Raw genomic sequence first — 19,905 nt, forward strand, 5'->3', positions numbered from 1 at the left:
CAAGTTGTTCGAAAGATCCAACTATACTGACGAGTTGTGCCATAAACAAGTCCTCCTGTTCTTGCTCCTCATCCCATCGTTCGATGTCGGTTTTAGATGGTGCTGACACGTGTACACCAATACTCTCTCTTTGGTGTCTATAAGCAGAAGAATAACTCTCTTCTTTATGAGGGAGTTTTCCTTTGCCTTTGTCCATGTCTGCCATCTCTCTAGTCCTGTAATCTCTGTAAAATCTATGTGTATAGCCTTTTCACCCAAAAGTGTCCGAGCTTAAATTCTTTTAGAAAAGAATTCAAATCCCAGGGATGGAACCATGTAACCGGTCTATGACTCGCATAAAAAGCGGTAGTTCCTTCAATTAACTCCTGGTCGTTTCACATATACACAAACAGAGACCTCACTCCCTCGCTCGACACCAGAGGGGCCCCGAAGACCGGCGCCCCTCTCGATATTTCTTTATTAATTAAAAGATGGAAAATTACAAAAATGAAATGTTCCAAAATACATAACCTGTGAACAGTTGGTTTTCATCTTTTCTAAGTAAATCCTAGCTGCATAAGAATAGTACAACATGACTAGATCGACATTCCTTTTAGGAAAGCATTTTCTGTGATCAAAACTCAATGATTCATGTGCAGAATTGTAGTCTGCAGATCTCTGAATTCACTGTTCTTACTGTCCAACTTGTCCATAACAACATTCCTTTCAGGAAAGCATTTTTTGGGAAAGCATTTTTTTGTGACCAAAATTCAATGATTCATGTGCAGAATTGCAGTCAACAGATCTCTGAATTCACTGTTCTTACTGTCGAGCATGTCCAGAACAACATCCCTTTTAGGAAAGCATTTTCTGTGACCAGAATAGCACTAAATCAGAGCTGAAAAACCCTGTTCCTGTGTGGCATGGTCATTACTTCCTTTAGTTCCTGCATTGGAGAAACCAACAGCTGCTCCTAAACCTGGACAGTGAGGCTCTTGCCTCAGCAGAAGTGCAAAGAAAACATAGAACTGTACCTTCAATGGAACCAGCCCATCATGCAGAGCATTTCCTTTGAGAATAGAGAGAGAGAGTTGACCAGAGGGAGTAAGCTCTACCTCCGTATATGAGTCTGAGACGAAGTACTCTCCAGAGCTGATGAAACTGCAGTAGTCTGCCCTCAGCTCCTCAAAACTTCACTCTTAGATCTGCCCCTCATGCCTATTACGTTTTTTTAAAAATGCTCTCTCTCTCTCTCTCTCTCTCTCTCTCTCTCTCTCTCTATTTTGGGAATTTGTGCCACATGGCATACATGTAACAATTTTCCCGTTTAAACCTTCCGGTCTAAAATTCTCCATGATTAGTGCAAAATTTGACCTCGGAACAACGAGAGAATTAATCCTCGTGCAATAATGAAGATAATGATGCGAATAGATTCTAGGTTCAAAAATAGTAACTCCCTAAATTTTAGGGATGGTGACCCCTACATTCCTCAAGTTGTTCTGAGTAACTTTATCATTGCAACCACATCAAAAAGGATCTTTAATAGAGGTAGGACCTTTAATAGAGGTAGGACTTTTAACATACTTCTAGTGTTAGTTCTAATTGAAGTACAAAACTCTACATGAAAGGATCTAAAAAGAAACCTATAGAATGGATCTTTCATATCGAGATGCTTGAGATGCTTATACTAAATGAAAAGAAAAGCTAAGTGAGTGCAAGATGCAACAAAAGTAAATGAAAGAAGAAAGTGTGAAGCAAAAGAGTTGAAAAGTATGGTTAAGCCTAAAGGAAACTAGCCTAAGGTTCTTAGGAATGACCTAGGACCCCTAAGATACTAGCCTAGGGGAAGATGATGATTGAACCGATTAGAGATGCCAGGAGGCACTGGCCGCCTGGGGAGGGGGGAGGGGGGGAGATCTAAGATCCATTGCACTAGTGCTACTGCCCTTGGGAAGACCCCCTGTCAATCGCCTTGGAGTGGCACTACCATTGTCGAAAGGGGCTAAGGTTGCTTTGGGAATGGGAATTGGACTCAGCTTTGATATGGGTAAGATATCCTTAGTTGTGGATGGGGTGATTTTTGGTATGGGTCTAGTACCCTTGGCCTTAAAGCGACAATTGTCATCTTAATGGCCGGGTTTCTGGCAAAATGTACAAAACCTATTCCTTTTAGACAAGTAATTCTTGGAGGGTATTTGTGAGGTTTGGACATTACCACTCTCTTTTTCCTTCAATTTCTATTGGGTCTAAGTTGCTAGGTGATTCCTATCCACTCTTGAGGCCTTCAAAGGAGGAGGTGACTCAACAACATGAGAAAGGGGTTCATGAGTTTGAGCAATTGGGAAGGGTGGTACAATGTGTTGGAGGGGGATTTCTCACACTATAGGACTAGAGGATAGAGAGTGATGCACTTGCAGATATGAAGGAGGTGCATAGTACATGGGTGGTATCCCCAACAATAAAGCATGAGGGTGCAAAGTGATACACCTCTGAATATCTAGTGATGGACTAAAACGTAAATGTACATTAACAACAACATGAGCTAAGACAAGGTAACGGTCTACAATAGGGGTCTAGATTGAATGGAGACATTGAAGAATAATCTCAATGTGAAGTGAAAGCCTCAAGGAAAGGCAGGAAATGTGAAGGTGAATGGAAAGCACCAAACCGATACTCAAATGAAAGAGGATGAAGGATTACCTTGTGGAACGTATTTGAACATTTGGGTTTTCTTCAAATCCATATTGATATCAGACTGGGTCTCCTAGTGGTGTGCAGATCGGATGCTGTACGCTCGCGTAGTGAATACCGGAAGGTCCCTAAGAACAATGGAACTCTACTTTTTGCACAAATTACAAGGTAAAAAGCATGAACGACAAGAGCAAGAGACCAATTGGGTGCAATCTCCCCCCATGCCTTGTGTGAGCGCTCCACAAAGCATGTATTTTATGTATTATTCATCTTCAAGCTCAAATAATAGCCCAAATTACAAAATAGCAAGCTTTTAGCTTTTGAGTTTGCTTTTACATAAAAATAGGACTAAAGCTAATGGACGGTGCCCAAAGAGTCTGGCACGCCCAATACAATGTCCAAATAGAAATAACATAACTGTGCGCCCATGCGCATACAAAATAATAATAAATATCCAATGCCTCAATAAATAGGCGTGACAAAATATAGGCGTGGCGCCTATTAAAATATAATCCATAAATCGAATACTCGCTATCCTCCAATGCTTTCCTCTGCCACTGTTGCTATCTCTACACATCAACTGAAGCATTCACAATCGTTAGTAAAATAATATAATTAAACCGACAAAAGTGAATACCTAGCAGTCTTCAGCTACATAAATAAATCAACTGGTTAGAAATAAATCGTAACCTTAATTTATTACGAGTGCGCACTCTAAACTCATAAACGTTTATTAATTTAATATGCATTTTGCGGAATCACCCGCTATGGAATCACCCATGTACACACTAAATTAATGAAACGCCCGAAAAGGACAGGCGTCCCCATCAACTTGTCGCACAAAGAATCCACTTTGTGTATGAGCCCCGGTCATCAAGGTTTACGGAATCCACCGTAAAACCTCACGGAATCCACTGTGAAATATGCCTCCTGGCATCATACCCCCGGGGTGGGATCAATGTGGAGCTAATAGAGTGGGGAAAGCATTTAAGTCTCTAGCATGCATCCATTGTGCTTCCTCTATAGGATGGTTCTTAAATTTAACTAAATATCTAGAATATCTTCGGCCAGTTCTAGTGGTCATAAAGTCAGTGTCTATGATAGCTTCTGGTTCAAGTATTTCAGTCTCTTGCTCTAACAAAGGTGGGTTTTCATAAACAGGGTGTACAGGTAATTGGCCTCTAAATGGTCTCAATAAACTAATGTGAAATGTGTTGTGAATTTTCCAGTGAGGTGGTAATTCTAACTTGAATGCATTGTCGTTAATTTTATGAATGATCCTAAATGATCCATAAAATCTAGGGGCTAATTTCACAACTGGGTGTCTATCTACACTTTGTAGTCTACGTTTTTCTATTCTCAACCAAACATAGTCATCAACTTTGAAATTCATTGTTTGTCTTTTCTTATTGGCTTGTTTGGTATATGATTACTGGGCTTTAGCAATCATATCTTTAACCTCATAAAAAATAGTGTTATGCATACTAGCAATATCATCAGCACTCTGAATTCTATTTGACAAAGATGCAACATGTGTAGATAATCTATATCCATAAATCACTTCAAACGGTGCTTTCTTTGTAGATGTGTGTGGTGTATTATTATATGCAAACTGTAATAAATGCAAATGTGTGTCCTATGTCTGTGGTTTAGATATAGTATATGCACGTAAGAGATCTAGAATTGTGCTATTAGTGGCTTCTGTTTGTCCATTAGTTTCAGGATGAAATACAGATGAGAAATCAATCTTTGTGCCTAGGTTAGCAAACAGAGTAATCCAAAAGTTGTTACAAAATCTAGAATCACGATCTGAAATAATAACTTTTGGCAATCCATGGTTAGTAAAAACAGTTTTCAAAAACAATTGTGCTGCTTGTGATGCTGTTAAAGTTTTCTTACATGGAATGAAATATTCTTGTTTACTAAATCTATCTACGACTGTCCAAACCATATCATGGTTAGATTTAGTATTAGGTAAGCCAGTAATAAAATCCATAGAAATTTGTTCCCAAGGTTTAGATGGAATAGACAAAGGCATAAGTAATCCATACTGTTTACCATGATGTCTCTTAACTCTTTGACAAATCAAACATTCAGAAACAAAGTTAGATACATCAGTGTTCATATGCGGCCAATAAAAATCTTCAGTTAATGTACGTAAAGTAGATATGATACCTCTATGACCTTGATATGGGGGACAATGAATTTCATTCAAAACAAAAGATCGGAATGGAATTGTAACACACAATCTCTTTTCATAAAACATAAATCCATCATTATATGATAATGAATCAATAGGAATCAAGTTATTTTGAACTAATTTATTCCAATTAGCATGAAAAGTAATATCCTGATGATAAGTATCTTTCATAGCAATTAAAGAATCAAAAGATATAAGAGAAATGTTATGAATAGCAGGTCTTCTACTTAATGCATCAGCCACTATATTTTCTTTTCCAGGTTGGCATTGAATGATAGGATGAAAACTTTGAATAAAGAATGCCCATTTGATATGTCGGTCAGAGATTTGGGGTTGGTTAAGTAAATGTCTAATACTTTGCTGATCGGTCTTAATCATAAATTCTGAACCCATTAGTAGTGTTTCCACTGTCTTAATGCTTGTACAACTGCTAATAGTTCTTTGTCATATGTGGAATATTGTAGTTCAGAGGGTTTCAGCTTACAACTAGAATAGGCTATAGGATGATTGTCTTGCATAAGTATAGCTCCTATTCCTGATCCACTAGTATCGGTTACTACTAGAAAGAATGGTCTATTCAAATCAGGCAACTGTAGGATAGGGGCATGGATTAATGCATGTTTCAATAAGTCAAAGGATTTCTGTTGATTTTCGGACCAATGATAGACAATACCTTTCTTGAGAAGTTTGGTTAATGGTAATGCAAGTAATGAAAAATTACGTATAAACTTCCTATAGAAACTAGCAAGACCAAGGAATGAGCATAACTCATGCACGTTTTTAGGTACAGGCCAATTCAATATTGCATCTATTTTCTTAGGATCAACTTTAATTCCATTAGATGATACAATATGACCTAAATACTCAATTTCTGTTTTAAAGAATTCACTCTTTTCAGGGTTTGCATACAATTGATTATCTTTTAATAACTGAAAAACCAATGACAAATGCTCATAATGTTCTTTCTCATTTTGACTAAACACCGAAATATCATCAAAGAAGACAATTACACAATACTGATATTTCAAAAATATACGATTCATCATTCTACTAAATGTAGCAGGTGCATTAGTCAATCCAAATGGCATCACTAAAAATTCGTAATGACCAAACTGTGTCCTAAATGCAGTTTTGAATATGTCTGACGTATCTAGTCTCACCTGATGATAACTAGATTTAAGGTCTATTTTACTAAATATAGCAGATCCTTGTAGTTTGTCCATAATGTTATCAACTCTAGGAATGGGATACCTATTCTTTACAGTGATCTTATTTAAAGCTCGATAGTCAATGCACATATGATAGGTATTATTCTTTTTCTTGACTAACAGAACAGGTGCACCGAATGGAGAACTACTAGGTCTAATCAATCCTCTATTTAGTAATTCCTCAACTTGACTCTGAATTTCTTTTTGCTCTATCTGGTTATGCCTATATTGTGCTTTGCAAGGTGGTTGTGTATCAGGGATCAAATCTATCTTATGGTCTTCTGGACGTGAAGGAGGTAAACTGGGTGGTAGGTCTTCGGCAAAACAGTCTTTAAAATGTGCAAGAAATTCTTTATGCCTAGGGTGCATATGATTTTCTTTGACTTGCAATTCATTCACCCAAATGAGATAAGATTTACTACTCTTGCGTAATGCACGTTTAGCTTGAGTATGCGAAAGCAGTGGAAAAACATTAGATGCATGCATACCATATAATGTAATAGATTTTCCTTGAAAAGTAATATTCTTTGAATGTGTGGAATAGTCTATATCTGGGTTATGCTGATGACGCCAAGGCATACCTAAAATAATGTTACTCGACTGTAATGGAACAACTAGAAAATTTCTTCTTCCAGTGTATTGACCAATTTGAATCTCTAAGTCATGCACTTCCTATGTACCATTATACCTAGTACCTAAGAATGCTGCTTTGATGCGATAATGCGTAGGTATAGTCTGTAACTTCAATTCTTTTACTAATTTTGCTGAAATAAAATCATGAGTACTACCGTCATCATGCAAAATAATCTTTTCCTTTCCATGCATCAAACATTTCATAGTCAATAAAGAATATGGAGTTGGCATACCTGGTAAAGTATCCGAAGGTGTAGTAGTGTCGTCCTCATCTTCTGTGAAATCAGGTATATCTTCATGTTCGTCTTCGTCCATTGCTCCAAGGTAGTTGATATGGGTAGATGGCTTCTTCGAATGGCAATTTGCTGCTAGATGTCCAGGCTGGTGGCATTTATAGCATACTATTGGCTTGGCTTTGGTTACATTGTTTGCAATGGCGGGAAGTCTAGGGACATTAGGGTTTGGTTGTGGAATAGGCTTAGGGTTTTGATTGACATTGGATGGTAAAGCAGGTGGTTTTGCCCAATTTTTACGGAAAGATGATGAAGAGAAACGACTTGGAGTAAATTTTCTAAAATTGGAATTGAATTGCTTAGATCCATAGTTACCATTGGCTTGGAATTGCTGTGGATGTCTGTCTCTACCTCGCAGCTTGTCTTCAGTGTCGTGAGCTAGTGAAATGGCGTCTTCAAGAGTAGCAGGCTTGAACATGTTAACTTCAACGTAGTAATGTCCAAGAAGTCCAGACATATACTTGCGCTTGTGTGTCGCTTCAGGTACGTCTTCAAGCATGCGTAGCTGGAGTAGTGCATTCCAAAAACGCTCTGTATACTGAGGAATAGGCTCACGATCCCGTTGCTGAAGAAGATCCCATTGCTTAATAGCTTTCTCATGAAATTGTGGAGGAAGGAAATTCTGCATGAACTTCTTTTTGAAATTCTCCCAAGTAGCAGGACAATCTATACTCTTGCGTACTACAGTCCACCAAAGAGATGCTCTGTCCACTAAATGATTAGTGACACACTTGATTTTATCTTTTTCTGCATAGGTTTCCTCATGGAAATAGTCGTCAAACTGACTAATGAATGCTAGAACAATTTTTCCTTCTCGTATGCCATTGAAAGTACGAAATTTGAAACTTCTTTTACTTATCTTTGATTCCTTGCGGATGGTTTGAGCTTCGAGAGTTGCGTCGATGGTACGTCGAATAAGATCTTCAGCTTGAGGTTCTTCTTTGTCGGTAGACGCTCTTTGTAAATTTGCCAGTTGAACTTGCAATGCTTGCCTAGCCCTTCGTTCTTCATCCAATTGCATCATGATTAAGTCCAGCTTTTGCTCCATCGTAGGTTCAGGTAGGTCGCCTTCAGCTATAAGATCATCCATATGTGGTTCCGTCATCCTGCAAAACTCAAAAGACCTTTCTTACTCAAAATCAAGTTAGCGGGATGAGCGTAGCTCAAGTTCGGGAATACAAGGCTTATGTATTTTTGGGTGTAGCCTTCACAATCTTCGAAAAATCTGCGTTTTATCCTTCTTCGTATGCTGAAAATGCTTCAGCAAACCTGCGTATGGGTAGAGTACCTTCCAATGAACAACTTTGCAGTTCGGAGTTTCTGCGCAGGAACAGCCCTTCTATGAGTTTTGAGCACAAGCCAGTTCTGACTCCAGTTGACTTGTTTGACTTGCAAAGTTGTAGACTTATGTGACTTGCAGAGTTGCAGACTTGCAGAGCTTAGTCGCTTTACAGAACTTGCAGAACTTGACTTGAAGAAACTTGCTGAACTTGATTGGTTGGGTGTGACTTGGAGTTAGTTATGACTTGCAAGATTGAAGAGCTTGTGTGACTATGGCTTAATTGATTAAGCTTGAAGCTTAATACAGCAAACGGCGAAATTCGTGGGGGGGGGGGGGCCCGTTTTTTATCAGCGGCGGCGAAAAATTCGGACGTCTTCCGAGACCACGAAATTTTTTTATAAGAAGCTTTAAGCTTCTTAAAGCTTAGGCTAAGCTTCTTAAGCTTTAAAGTTTGAAGCTTGAAGATATGGAGGTTTATGACTTATCTCTGTGTAACCACGACTTGATGAAGAAGATGTAGGAGTGGTCGTCCGCCTCTGCAGACCGATCCTTCGCGATCCAATGATGGAAACAGGGGTTCTTGATCGCCAGAAGTCTGCCTGTATCGACGGTTCGCGACAAGATTGACCGTAGAGCCCGATCGTTCGAGGAGCTCCGCCTTCGCACAAGATGGGTAGCGATTGGAAGCTCTTGATCTCAGCTTCGCTCTGATACCACTGGTGCATAGATCGGATGTTGTACGCTCGCGTAGTGAATGCCAGAAGGTCCCCAAGAACAATGGAACTCTACTTTTTGCACAAATTACAAGGTAAAAAGCATGAACGACAAGAGCAAGAGACCAATTGGGTGCAATCTACCCCCATGCCTTGTGTGAGCGCTCCACAAAGCATGTGTTTTATGTATTATTCATCTTCAAGCTCAAATAATAGCCCAAATTACAAAATAGCAAGCTTTTAGCTTTTGAGTTTGCTTTTATACAAAAATAGGAATAAAGCTAATGGACGGTGCCCAAAGAGTCTGGCACGCCCAATACAATGTCCAAATAGAAATAACATAACCGTGCGCCTAGCCTATAGGAGTTGCCAAGCTAAAGGATGATAGCTGGAGATGACCATGGCAGCAGGCTGAATGAGGTGGCTGATGAATGGAGGGCGGGAAGAATTGGGGTAACTTGCAAAATGAGGGATGGGGCTGAATGGTAGGAAGCCTATCTATTTATAGATGAGTGGATCCCTACTAGGGTTTGGCTTATGGGACATAGACCCTCTCTTGGAGCACTCAATACCGGCATTGCACATACTTATGGATGGCAGTAGCCCGAGATGGAAGCCCTTGTGTTGCTGCTTTTGTGTCTATGACCACTTATCCCCCTCACAAACTAGCTGTGGCAATTGCCTTTGGCTTCACATGGCCCTCTAGATATTCATGGATTGCAGCCAAGTCACAATTGAAGCACTAACCTCCATAGTGTGCATGTAAGTGAGCAACCTATAGACCCAAGTGCATGGTGTTTAGGCTAAAAATGCAAGAATACATTTGCATATAAAAGATGTAGTGTAGACCAGGTGTCAAAGAGAACTAAAAGTGTCTGCTAGCAACACAAATCTATTAGAATCATGATCAATTTCAAAAGAACTCAATGTATTAGATACCAATCATCCGTAAGGTGCAATGTAATATTTTCAACTAATTACTTATGGTTCAAAGACATTCTTTATGTTCTAAATCCTTAGTGAGAGCATGGGAGGACATAGAGGAGCAAGATCAGAGCACAACCAGTAACCATCTTGTATTGCCATGGAGAGGGCATCCCAGACCAGTTCTTATCTGATTTTTTGAGGCAGCTACATGACATCCTAGGAAGATATCTCTCTTCTTATGGCTCTTAGATCGCAAGAGCTTAGTAGTTGGGACTTGGCTTGGATATAGCAGGGACCCAGTGGCATGCACAAGATGCGGTGAGCACGAGGAGATACATAGACACTTCCTATGGGACTCCCCTAGCGTCTACGAGGTATGGAGGAGAGCTGTGAGGATGATATTCCATGACACAACAGAGCCCATGGTGGTGACCTGGGGGGCTGTAGCTTGGGTCATAGATAGAGGCCCAACATGTGGGTGAGGATGTTCAAGGGAGCCTTTCTTTCTTCATCATTTGGCGACATGTGAGGAGGATCCCCACTTTTGATTACTTGTAGGCATATTGGACTGGACCCATGGACAATATCATAGATGGGAGGTGATTGTAGTATTATAGGTTGGTACATTTGGACCGTGAGCTGCAATCATGCTGTAGACCTTAAGGATGTATCCATAGCGGAACCTCTATCAAGGATTTGGATAGAGATCCTCCACACTCCTAGTGGGAGATGGGAGAGGATGCAGGGCAGCTTTAAGAGGATGAGGAGGAGAAGTGGCACCTTCTTGCGGACTTGGAACTTGGGCACCTTTTTGCACAATGCCCTTCAAATGGTCTGGCTCTTGCTCATTGGATTGGTTGTTCACACAACAATTGTATTTGTCATGTACTTAGTTATTGTGTATAGAATTCCTTGTACTCTGTATTTCTTCTCAAGGGTTTTTCCCTCCGAGGTGTTATTAATACAATTTCTTTTTCTTGAAAAAATAAAATTCAGTGAAAGCTGTGCTTACTCCCATGAAAATTGTAGATTGTTCCTGGAGTTCTACCAGAAGACCTGGAACAGATGAGGAGGTTGAGGGCAGTCTTATTTTACTTCTACAATTAACGGTATCCACAAGAAAATTATGTATGCATAAAAGAAGAGGATAGTCATGAGCCAAAACTAAAAGTGTCAGAGCTCCCTAATGTTCACCAGTAACTCGATGAAAGGGCTCACAGTTAGGAGCTAATGTAAATTTATTCCTAATGAAAAGATAAAAATTTCCAACAATTCCAACATCCTGCCCCCTTCCTAGATTGATATGACTACTTTGTGGCACCCTTACCTATAAAAGCATGTTTCTGCCATTTTAGATTCAGATAGCATAGCCAGCTTCTTGTAAGTCCCTCACCAAATCCGTAGTTTGTAGCTATATGCATGTGTTGCTCTGGAAACACCAACAATGGATTCATTTACGCTAGCTCTTACTAGAATGTACCTTACGGGACTGAAACCTATAAACAAAAATCAGGGCTTTCAGACAGCTTGTCTCTTTCTCTTCCTCGATTGATTGACCTCAATAATGTGTTTGGAATCAGCTAATTTGTGAAGCCTATGCTGATGTGTCTAATGTGGTTGATTGTGCTCTTTCCATTCTCCTGTATTTCTTCCTTAGGAAAGGTTATACCTCTCAGATAACGAAAATTGATCATGTGTTACTGTTCCGGTAATACGATCTATTTCTGAGCATATAATCGATGGGCACAGACTATTAGCGTAACAGTAATCAGTATACTAAAATCTTATAAAACAAAAGAGTTCCAATGCAAGTGGTGTAGCAAGTTCAACAGTTAAGAATATAAAAAATCCTATGAAGTCAAGTTGAACACTTCATGCGAAAGTGCAAAGCATTCAGTCTGAGATTTACTGGTAATCTATTTTAGAACTAGTTTGCTCACCTATTTTCCTACAATACTTAGTAGTACATATGTAAGATGACTGTAAAAGGCCAGTACTTAGCACTCTTCTTCTTGCAGTCTAAAAAGTAAAGCACCTTGGTAAGCTGCTTATATATGTACAGTTTGAGTGCATAATGCACAACCCACTGCAATTCACTTCCTTTCGACTCCCAGCATCATTGCTTGATACATATGGGAGAGCCTTTTAATAGGCTTACCCTTGTTAAATATTCTTTGATATGGAAGTCCCTTACAAGGCTGCTTTGTCGTTTGCATTTTGCCTTGGGATATTTTGTTCATAGGAGGCTTATTGATAAAATAATTTCTCTTCTTTGAAGGGGGAAAAACCCCAAAGGAGTTGCAAATTTTAGTTAATTGTAGAGTTATTTACCACACCTGAACATATATTTCAGATTTAACTTTCGTTAGCATGCATGTTTACATGGCTTCAAAGAGACCGCTTTTGATACGTTCCATGTTTTTGCATGCACAATGTAAAGCAATCATTTTGTAGCATTTCTCTCTTGTACATGGGTGTTTATGCAGGTGCCAATGATTACCTGGTTTCTATTAGCGGCATCAAAGAGGGAATTTACTTTGACTTATGCTGCAAGGTGTGTTCAGTGTCAATCTAATGTCTCAGCTGGTCTTTAGCTTCAGATTCACTTAACTGCTTTTCATGAAATATTTGGAACAGAAGCTGCAAATTGACTTTTTAAAAGTTGGGCCTGTCTTTCTTGGTTTTGCGCATAGTTGTATTGGCTTAATGATGATAATAGAAAAATAGGAACTGAAAGGTTGCTTTATTGGCTGTTGATAATGCAATAATTGCTGTCAATCAGCATTTTGCAAGTCATGGTATTAATCTTACAATAATTGCTTCCAATTAGCATAAGACCTATGAAGGTATTGCCAATGTAATAATAGTGTAGCATTGGACTTTCTTAAGGGCAATCCTTCTATTTATTTACCTTCATTACCTTGGTATCTCACCTTCATTGTGTACCTACCGACTCAAGATGGCATATTGTGGCTGTGTTTAGTTTGTGCCCATATGTTTCTACAATTTGATCACACTTTTCTTGCGATTGGTGATGCATATTTTCTCTTGCACCTTATGACTACCTTGTTGACCATTTTAGCATGACACATGTATCTCTTTTTTGAGAGAAGGAAACCGATGAGAACCCCTTGCTTTACATCCCTGTGGGGATGTGCTAGGGTTTCGAAAGAAAACATGATGTGTATGACCACAAACTAAAACATAGAGAACTCAGAGAACTCAAACACAAATGCAAAAACGCAGAACACAACACAGAGATGAAGGAGATCTCTGAAGTGAATGAATGAATGCTGTAAATGAAGGAAAGAGTGTAAAGATGCTCAAAGGTAGAGCTGTCCAAGAACCAATGGCTCTTGTGAGAGCAGGCTGAGGGAGTAGTGGGAGAGTGATGTCCATTGGAGACAGATTTGGAGTGTTGTAATCATTAGTTGGAGCTAAATGATGTTGAAAGTGGAAATGCAGCAGGCTGGAAGCCAAAACACAGCAGTCTCTGGCGCTAGAACTTGTAGACATAGCAATGTGACTGCTGGAAGATGATGGCAGCTGATCATTGGCAGCAAGACGAAGCTGGGCGATAGATCTAGGATGATGATGGGATGTACGGTGGCATGCAGGAGCAGTAAGCGCAGGCAGCAGGGGCAGCAAACAGGGTGACGGATGATGCCGTCAATAGTATGCAGCAAAACACAGCCTGGAAGAGGGCACTAGTTGGAATATGGTCGCTTGGAGCTGGTGGTGAGCGACGGCTGGGCAGCCATTGGATGGGGTGGGCTGATGGCTGGAATGTGCAAAACTAGGATGAACTCAGCGGCCAGGCAGCCCCTTATTTATTGATGCAGATCCCCCAAAGTGTGGGTGTTTGCTGATGGGACATAGAGACTTTGGTAAAATTTGAGTTTTGGGCCTGTTTTAATGAGCTAATAAAGTTTTAATGTTTAATGCATCTTTTTTAGCGTAACACCCTCTCTTAGGCCTAGAACTGGAACCAAAAAGGGATTGCAAACATAGTTCCACCCATACCATCCGGAGTCGTTTCACCCTAGAGTAGCTAGGGCATTGGGCCAAGGGTGCATGCTGGTTGCCCAAGGACCTCTCAAGACTGCAGAGGCGATGGCTATTTACCTTGAGAGCCCAAAGGGTCACTCTAGAGAGGCCAAGTCATAGGACAAAGGGTGTGCGTTGACTACCTAGTGGCCTACTAGGCCTATGAAGGGGGTGGAACCATTGTGAACCCTTTCGTTTGATGGAGTAATTGCGCCGATGGGGGGAAATAAAGGGATGGTCAGATCCAACATCACAAAATAGAAGACTACCCTAACCACACATTCAAGGTGTTGGTGACAAAGGAAATGGTGAAGAGGTATGGAGGTATGGTGGTGAGAGAGCTATTGGCGGAAACAACTCATGATCCACTTAGGGGTGCTCTACACAATGAGATGCTTAGATGAATGCCACATGATGAGAACAGACTTGGACAGCGTCTCTTGTAGGAAAATTGTTCACTTGCCCAAGTGCCCTTTTACAAAGATGATGATGCTTATGCAATGCAAAGTGTAGGCACAAGAGGGAAGGGAGGTTGTTGTTGAAGATAATGCTGGAACTTGTAAATACCAATGAAAGGGAGAAACTTCCTTCCAACCATGGATGTTAATATTGGAGGAGGATTTGATATCAATCTTTGTGTGGTGTCGAGAACCAAGATAAAATGATGAAGTTTGATGATGAATGTAGACCTGACATCCCTTAGTTGGAAGAGCAAAGGAGAATCACCCACTTGGTATGTAGAACATATTTGGATGAGATTTGAAGAGAGGGCTCCTATGCTGATGAAGTGGCACAAGTAAGCTCAGATTTGAAAATTGGGAGAGGGCTCCATGCTAGTTGAGAAGGGCTAGGATTGTAGTCCACCATGCAAATGGATGAAGAAGGAAGACTTGAAACTCCCCAACTAGAAGAGAGAGGAAAGAGTCAGCTAATACTAAGACGATTGGGATGTATTGGTACTCAATCTTGGGAGATGGCTCCAGTGTTGACCAAGTGTCATAGGCATAACCACCAAAGTAGTAGTCCATTTAACATGAGAAAGAAATAAACTAATAGTATAGTAATCGATTGTAAATGAGAAAAACACCTTAGCTTAAAGGAAAGAAAGATGAATACCAAGATAAGGGTAAAACATGCCTGATCTAGAGAGAGAAGGTACTATTTGTGTCTCCATGCTGATGGAGGAAATATTCACCAAGTCAAAAACCGCAGCCTGGTTAGGACTAGTAAATACTTGTAATGTTAGACTTGAACTCAAATACAAAGCTCAACACAATAGAATTAGAAAAGAAACCTATATACCAGATGCTTTGTATTGAGATGCTTTGGATATTGTGCTTAGTGAAAAGGAAAGCTGAGTGTAGAATGCAGCGAAATAAATGGAAAAAAAAGGGTGTGAAATGAAAGACTTGAAATAGTGTAGCGAAGACTAAAGAAAATGGAGTCTAACTAGCTTAAGGTTCCTAAGGATGATCTAGGATGCCTAAGAAACTAGCTGAGGGGAAGATAATGACCAAACCAAACAAGGATGCCATGAGCCACTAACTAAGGGAGAGATCCAAGATTGAGGGCACCAATGACCAATCATTGGTGAACACAGGTACCAAGGGGTAGAGAAATTGTGCCACCTCCTTGGGGAAGACCCCCTTTTAATTGCCTTGAAATGGCACTACCACTATGGAAAGCGGTTGAGGTTGGTTTGGAAATGGGGATTGGATTTGGTATGGCTAAAATACCCTTAGCTGTGGATGGTGCGATTTTTGGTGTGGGTCTAATACCCTTGGCCTTTGATTGACAATTGTTATCTATGTGGCCAGGTTTTGGCGAAAGGTATAAATTGGCTCATGGGTAAAGGTGGAACCGTGTGTAGGAGGGGGATTCTCCACACAGCAAGACCAGAGGATAGAGAGTGATGCACTTAGGGATATGGAGGAGATGCATAGTGCACAGGTAGCATTCCTGGCAAGAAAGCACGAGGGTGAAATGTGGTACATCTTTGAGTATCTAGTGATGGCCTAAAACTGAAATGTATTGTTGAGAAACCACTTCTTTATTTTACATACTTCATTTAGGGTTTGGCACTGACAACCCTAAAAAAGGCCGGTGCCCGCATTTTGGCCACTTTTTTAGTGGGCGCCTACACAGTGATGCACCACCCGAGACAACTTATGCCTATGAATAGGCAGTCACTTCATTCATACTTCACTTGTACCACCCCACCTCTCTTCAGTCATTCTTGACCACCTTCTTGCGTCATTAGACACCCTTTCCTTCTCTCACCCGTCCCTTCCATTGCTCTCACACCCCTTTAGGAGGACATTGCGGTTCATGGCTTGCGGCTGCCTTCACCTTTCCTCTTTTGCTTTAGGCGCCTTGTTCGAGCATCAGGCCTTGCGTTTGAGCATCTTCTACTTGGCGTCACCATCATCTGCTTGGCCTCAGCACCCTTTTCCATCAGGCTTCACCTTCACCTACGTTTTCAGTGTGGAGATCATCTTTGTCACGAACATGTCATGATCAAGTGTACAGATTAATTCTTGTTCATGCGAACGCACCCTTAACAGGACATCCTCAAGCTAACCATGCGAATCCACCCTTGCCATGTTATCATAAAACCTTCTAGAAGATATACAATGTCATCGTCTGCATCATCGATAATGCCATCATGAAACTTTCTAGAAGATCTTTAGCCGCCGTCCAACACCTATAAGAGGAGGGGCTTGCCATAGGGCTCCTCAGTCTTGCCAATGCAAGTCTTGGGAGCTAAAGGAGTCGAGACCTCTAAGTAAGTAACTTTGAGTTCCAGTTCTACTTCTTGTCTAGTCATGGTATCTAGTATTGTCTTGTCTTCCATTATACTTTTGTTGTCTTGTCACCTTGTAATCTCGTAGTACGAGATCTTATCTAGTACCGTCTTGTATCTTGTTCATCCCCATTGAGGGAGATCTTGTAATTTTGATATCTTGTATCCATACCTACAGTCCCGGGTTGTGGGATCCTTTATATCCTATTGATTCCTGTTGTCTATACCTATGGTCTCGGGTTGTGGGATTTTCCGTATCTTGTTAAGTTATCATTGTACATTGTGCCCCTACGTGGGATTATCTTGCAATCAGAATTCTTGTAACAAATCTTGCATCTAGTCCAGTCTCTTGAGCACATTCTAGTGCTCCCATAACAGTTTGGTAGGACTACTTGCTAGCCTTACTGAGCACCATGGAGGCGAGCCTTGAAAGAATCGTGGCCTCCCTTCAAAACCTCCAACAACAAATTCAAGACTTGAATGAACAACAAGCACAAGTTCAAATAGAACACCATATGCATCTAGGCCCTGCCCTTCAAGAGATGCAAGGCGAGATCCAAGACTTGCAGAACAACAGAGGAAGTGATCAGATGATTCCTCGTGTTTATCAACCCCCAACAAGAGAATCCAAGATTAGCATGCCAAAGAAGTTCAATGGTGACTGTTTGAAGTTCAAGGGATTCTTGCAACAAGTAAAGCTCTATATCCGCATGCAATTGGATAGGTATCCAGATGATGCTTCCAAGGTGGGATTCATTGGGACTTTGCTTTGTGGTCGAGCTTTATCATGGTTCGCCCCAATCTTGGAAAAGAATCTGCTAGTACTTCATAACTATGAGATATTCCTTTGCAAGCTCACTTCCACATTTGGAGATGCAGACACTGGTCGAGTAGCAGAAACAAAACTTCAGAAGCTACGTCAAGGTAACCGCCCTACGTCTGCTTATGCATCTGAATTTAGGCAATTAATCTATGACCTCACTTGGCATGAGGAGTATTTTATTAGCCAATTCAGATGAGGTCTTTGAGATGATATCAAGGACCTCGTGCTCACTATGCCTAAGGCAAAAACACTCAACGATTATATCGTGCAAGCCATCCAGTGTGATAATAGATTGTTTGAGAGGAAGGAAGAAAAGCGAGAAAAATTAAGGCCTCGCCAATGGAACCCAGTTCCAATTAGAGACCCAATTAGAGAAGAAACCAAGCCCAAACCGATGCAAATAAATAATACCAAACTCCAGCCCTTGATCCCACAAGAAAAGAAAAGACGAAGAGAGAATCATCTATACCTATATTGTTGAAACCTTGGACACATCGCCCTAAATTGCCCAAATAAAAGGACAAGAATCCCAAGAGTTGCTGCAGCAATCCTCGAGCAAGAAAATGAGGATATTGGATTGTAAATGAGACTGTACGATTGGACCTTGATATAAGAAAGGATCTCTTGATCCCAACCACACCATAGAAACTTTCCTTGTCACAGTCCAGGTGATCTTGCCGAGAAAGACCCTTTCCCTCAAAGCCGTGGTTGACTCCGCAGCCTCCATATGTTTCATTGATGATGGCTTTGTGAATAGACACCGGATTCCAGTACTCCAAAAGACAAATCGTGCAACAGTTGAAGTCATGGATGAAAGACCTCTAGCATCTAGGGATATTATCAATAAAACCCGAACTCATGCTAACTCTTGGTGATTACAAATCTCGTGTATGCTTTAATATCATATCCAGTCCCGCAAATCCAATCATCCTTGGGATGCCTTGGCTAAAGAAACACAATCCATAAATTGATTGGGCTAAGCAAAAGATTACATGTCGTGATAATCAAAGAAAGTCGGTATATCTAGGAGCCACAGCCTTTATAGACACAGTAAGGCAGGAACTGACCTACATGATATATCATATATCAGCTCAAGAATCTAGTAAAGATGAGTCAGTCAAGCTACCAAGCCAAGATCAACAATTCCAAGATGTCTTAAGAAGAAAAGAATGCAGATTTCTTGCTTGAACATAGACTATATGATTGTGCTATAGAATTCCATGAGGGGGCTCAAGCACCTTTTGGGTCCATCTACAAGCTATTCCTTGATGAACTAGCTGAACTACATAAGCACATTGATGAGAACTTAGCCAAGGGGTTCATTAGGCTCTTGAAGTTTCGTGCTGGAGCCCCAATTCTTTTCGTGAAGAAGAAAGACCGGTCACTTCGGATGTGTGTGGATTATCGAGGACTCAACAAGATCGTTGTCAAGAATTGATACTCTTTGCCATTGATACTAGAGCTCTTGGAACGCCTTGGAAAAGCCAAGATCTTCACAAAGATTGATCTACGAGGGGCTTACAATGTTGTACAGATCAGAGAAAGAGACGAATGGAAGACAACCTTCCGTACAAGATATGGTCACTTTGAGTATATTGTTATGCCATTCGGTCTCACCAATGCTCCTGTAGTATTTCAACGTATAATGAATGATATCTTCCAATGGCATCAATATGATTTTGTAGTTATATACTTGGATGATATCTTGATAGTCTCAAAAGATCCAAAGGAGCATGCGCACCATGTAAAATTAGTTTTGGAAAAGCTAAGAGAAAAAGGACTATATGCAAAAGTTGAGAAGTGTTTTTTTCAGTAGATAGAAGTGGAATTCTTGGGGTACAATCTCTCCCAGAGAGGAATCTTCTTGGACCCGAAGAAGATTGAGACTATTCTTGACTGGTAGACACCCACATGTGTCTACGATGTCCAATGTTTCCTTGGCTTTACCAACTTCTACATGATATTTATCAAGGATTACTCAAAGATAGTCACACCACTTATCAAACTCACAGGAAACTTAAAGCTCTCATGGACCCCAGAAGCCGAGAAGGCCTTCTAGACCTTGACAACCGCTTTTACCATTGCCCTAATCCTAGTCCACCTAGATCCTACCAAGTCATTTTTCTCGGAGACCGGCATCAGACTATGCCTTAGGAGCCATCTTATCCCAGCATGGAGATGATGGTCATATGCATCCAGTGGCATTCTACTCAAGGAAGTTCTCCCCTTCAGAGATAAACTATGAGATCCATGAGAAAAAACTCCTTGCCATTGTAGATGCCTTTGATACTTCTGAAGCCCCACAA

At 40.6% G+C, this 19,905-nt stretch overlaps 1 protein-coding gene across 3 annotated transcripts in view; it reads left to right on the forward strand.

The window, feature by feature from the left end:
- LOC148027557 (protection of telomeres protein 1a-like) overlaps window positions 1-19,905 on the forward strand; it is a 187,800-nt gene that overhangs the window by 97,452 nt on the left and 70,443 nt on the right. For all 3 annotated transcript variants that reach the window (XM_087689290.1, XM_087689291.1, XM_087689292.1), the window contains exon 4: window positions 12,413-12,480. In XM_087689290.1, coding sequence (XP_087545416.1) covers window positions 12,413-12,480 — 68 coding nt within the window. The remainder of the gene's footprint in view (window positions 1-12,412; window positions 12,481-19,905) is intronic.

The sequence above is a fragment of the Lygodium microphyllum genome, chromosome 12 (genome assembly GCF_053477565.2).
Source record: "Lygodium microphyllum isolate KBCC chromosome 12, Lygodium_microphyllum_v1.1.10, whole genome shotgun sequence".
Taxonomy (NCBI): domain Eukaryota; kingdom Viridiplantae; phylum Streptophyta; class Polypodiopsida; order Schizaeales; family Lygodiaceae; genus Lygodium; species Lygodium microphyllum.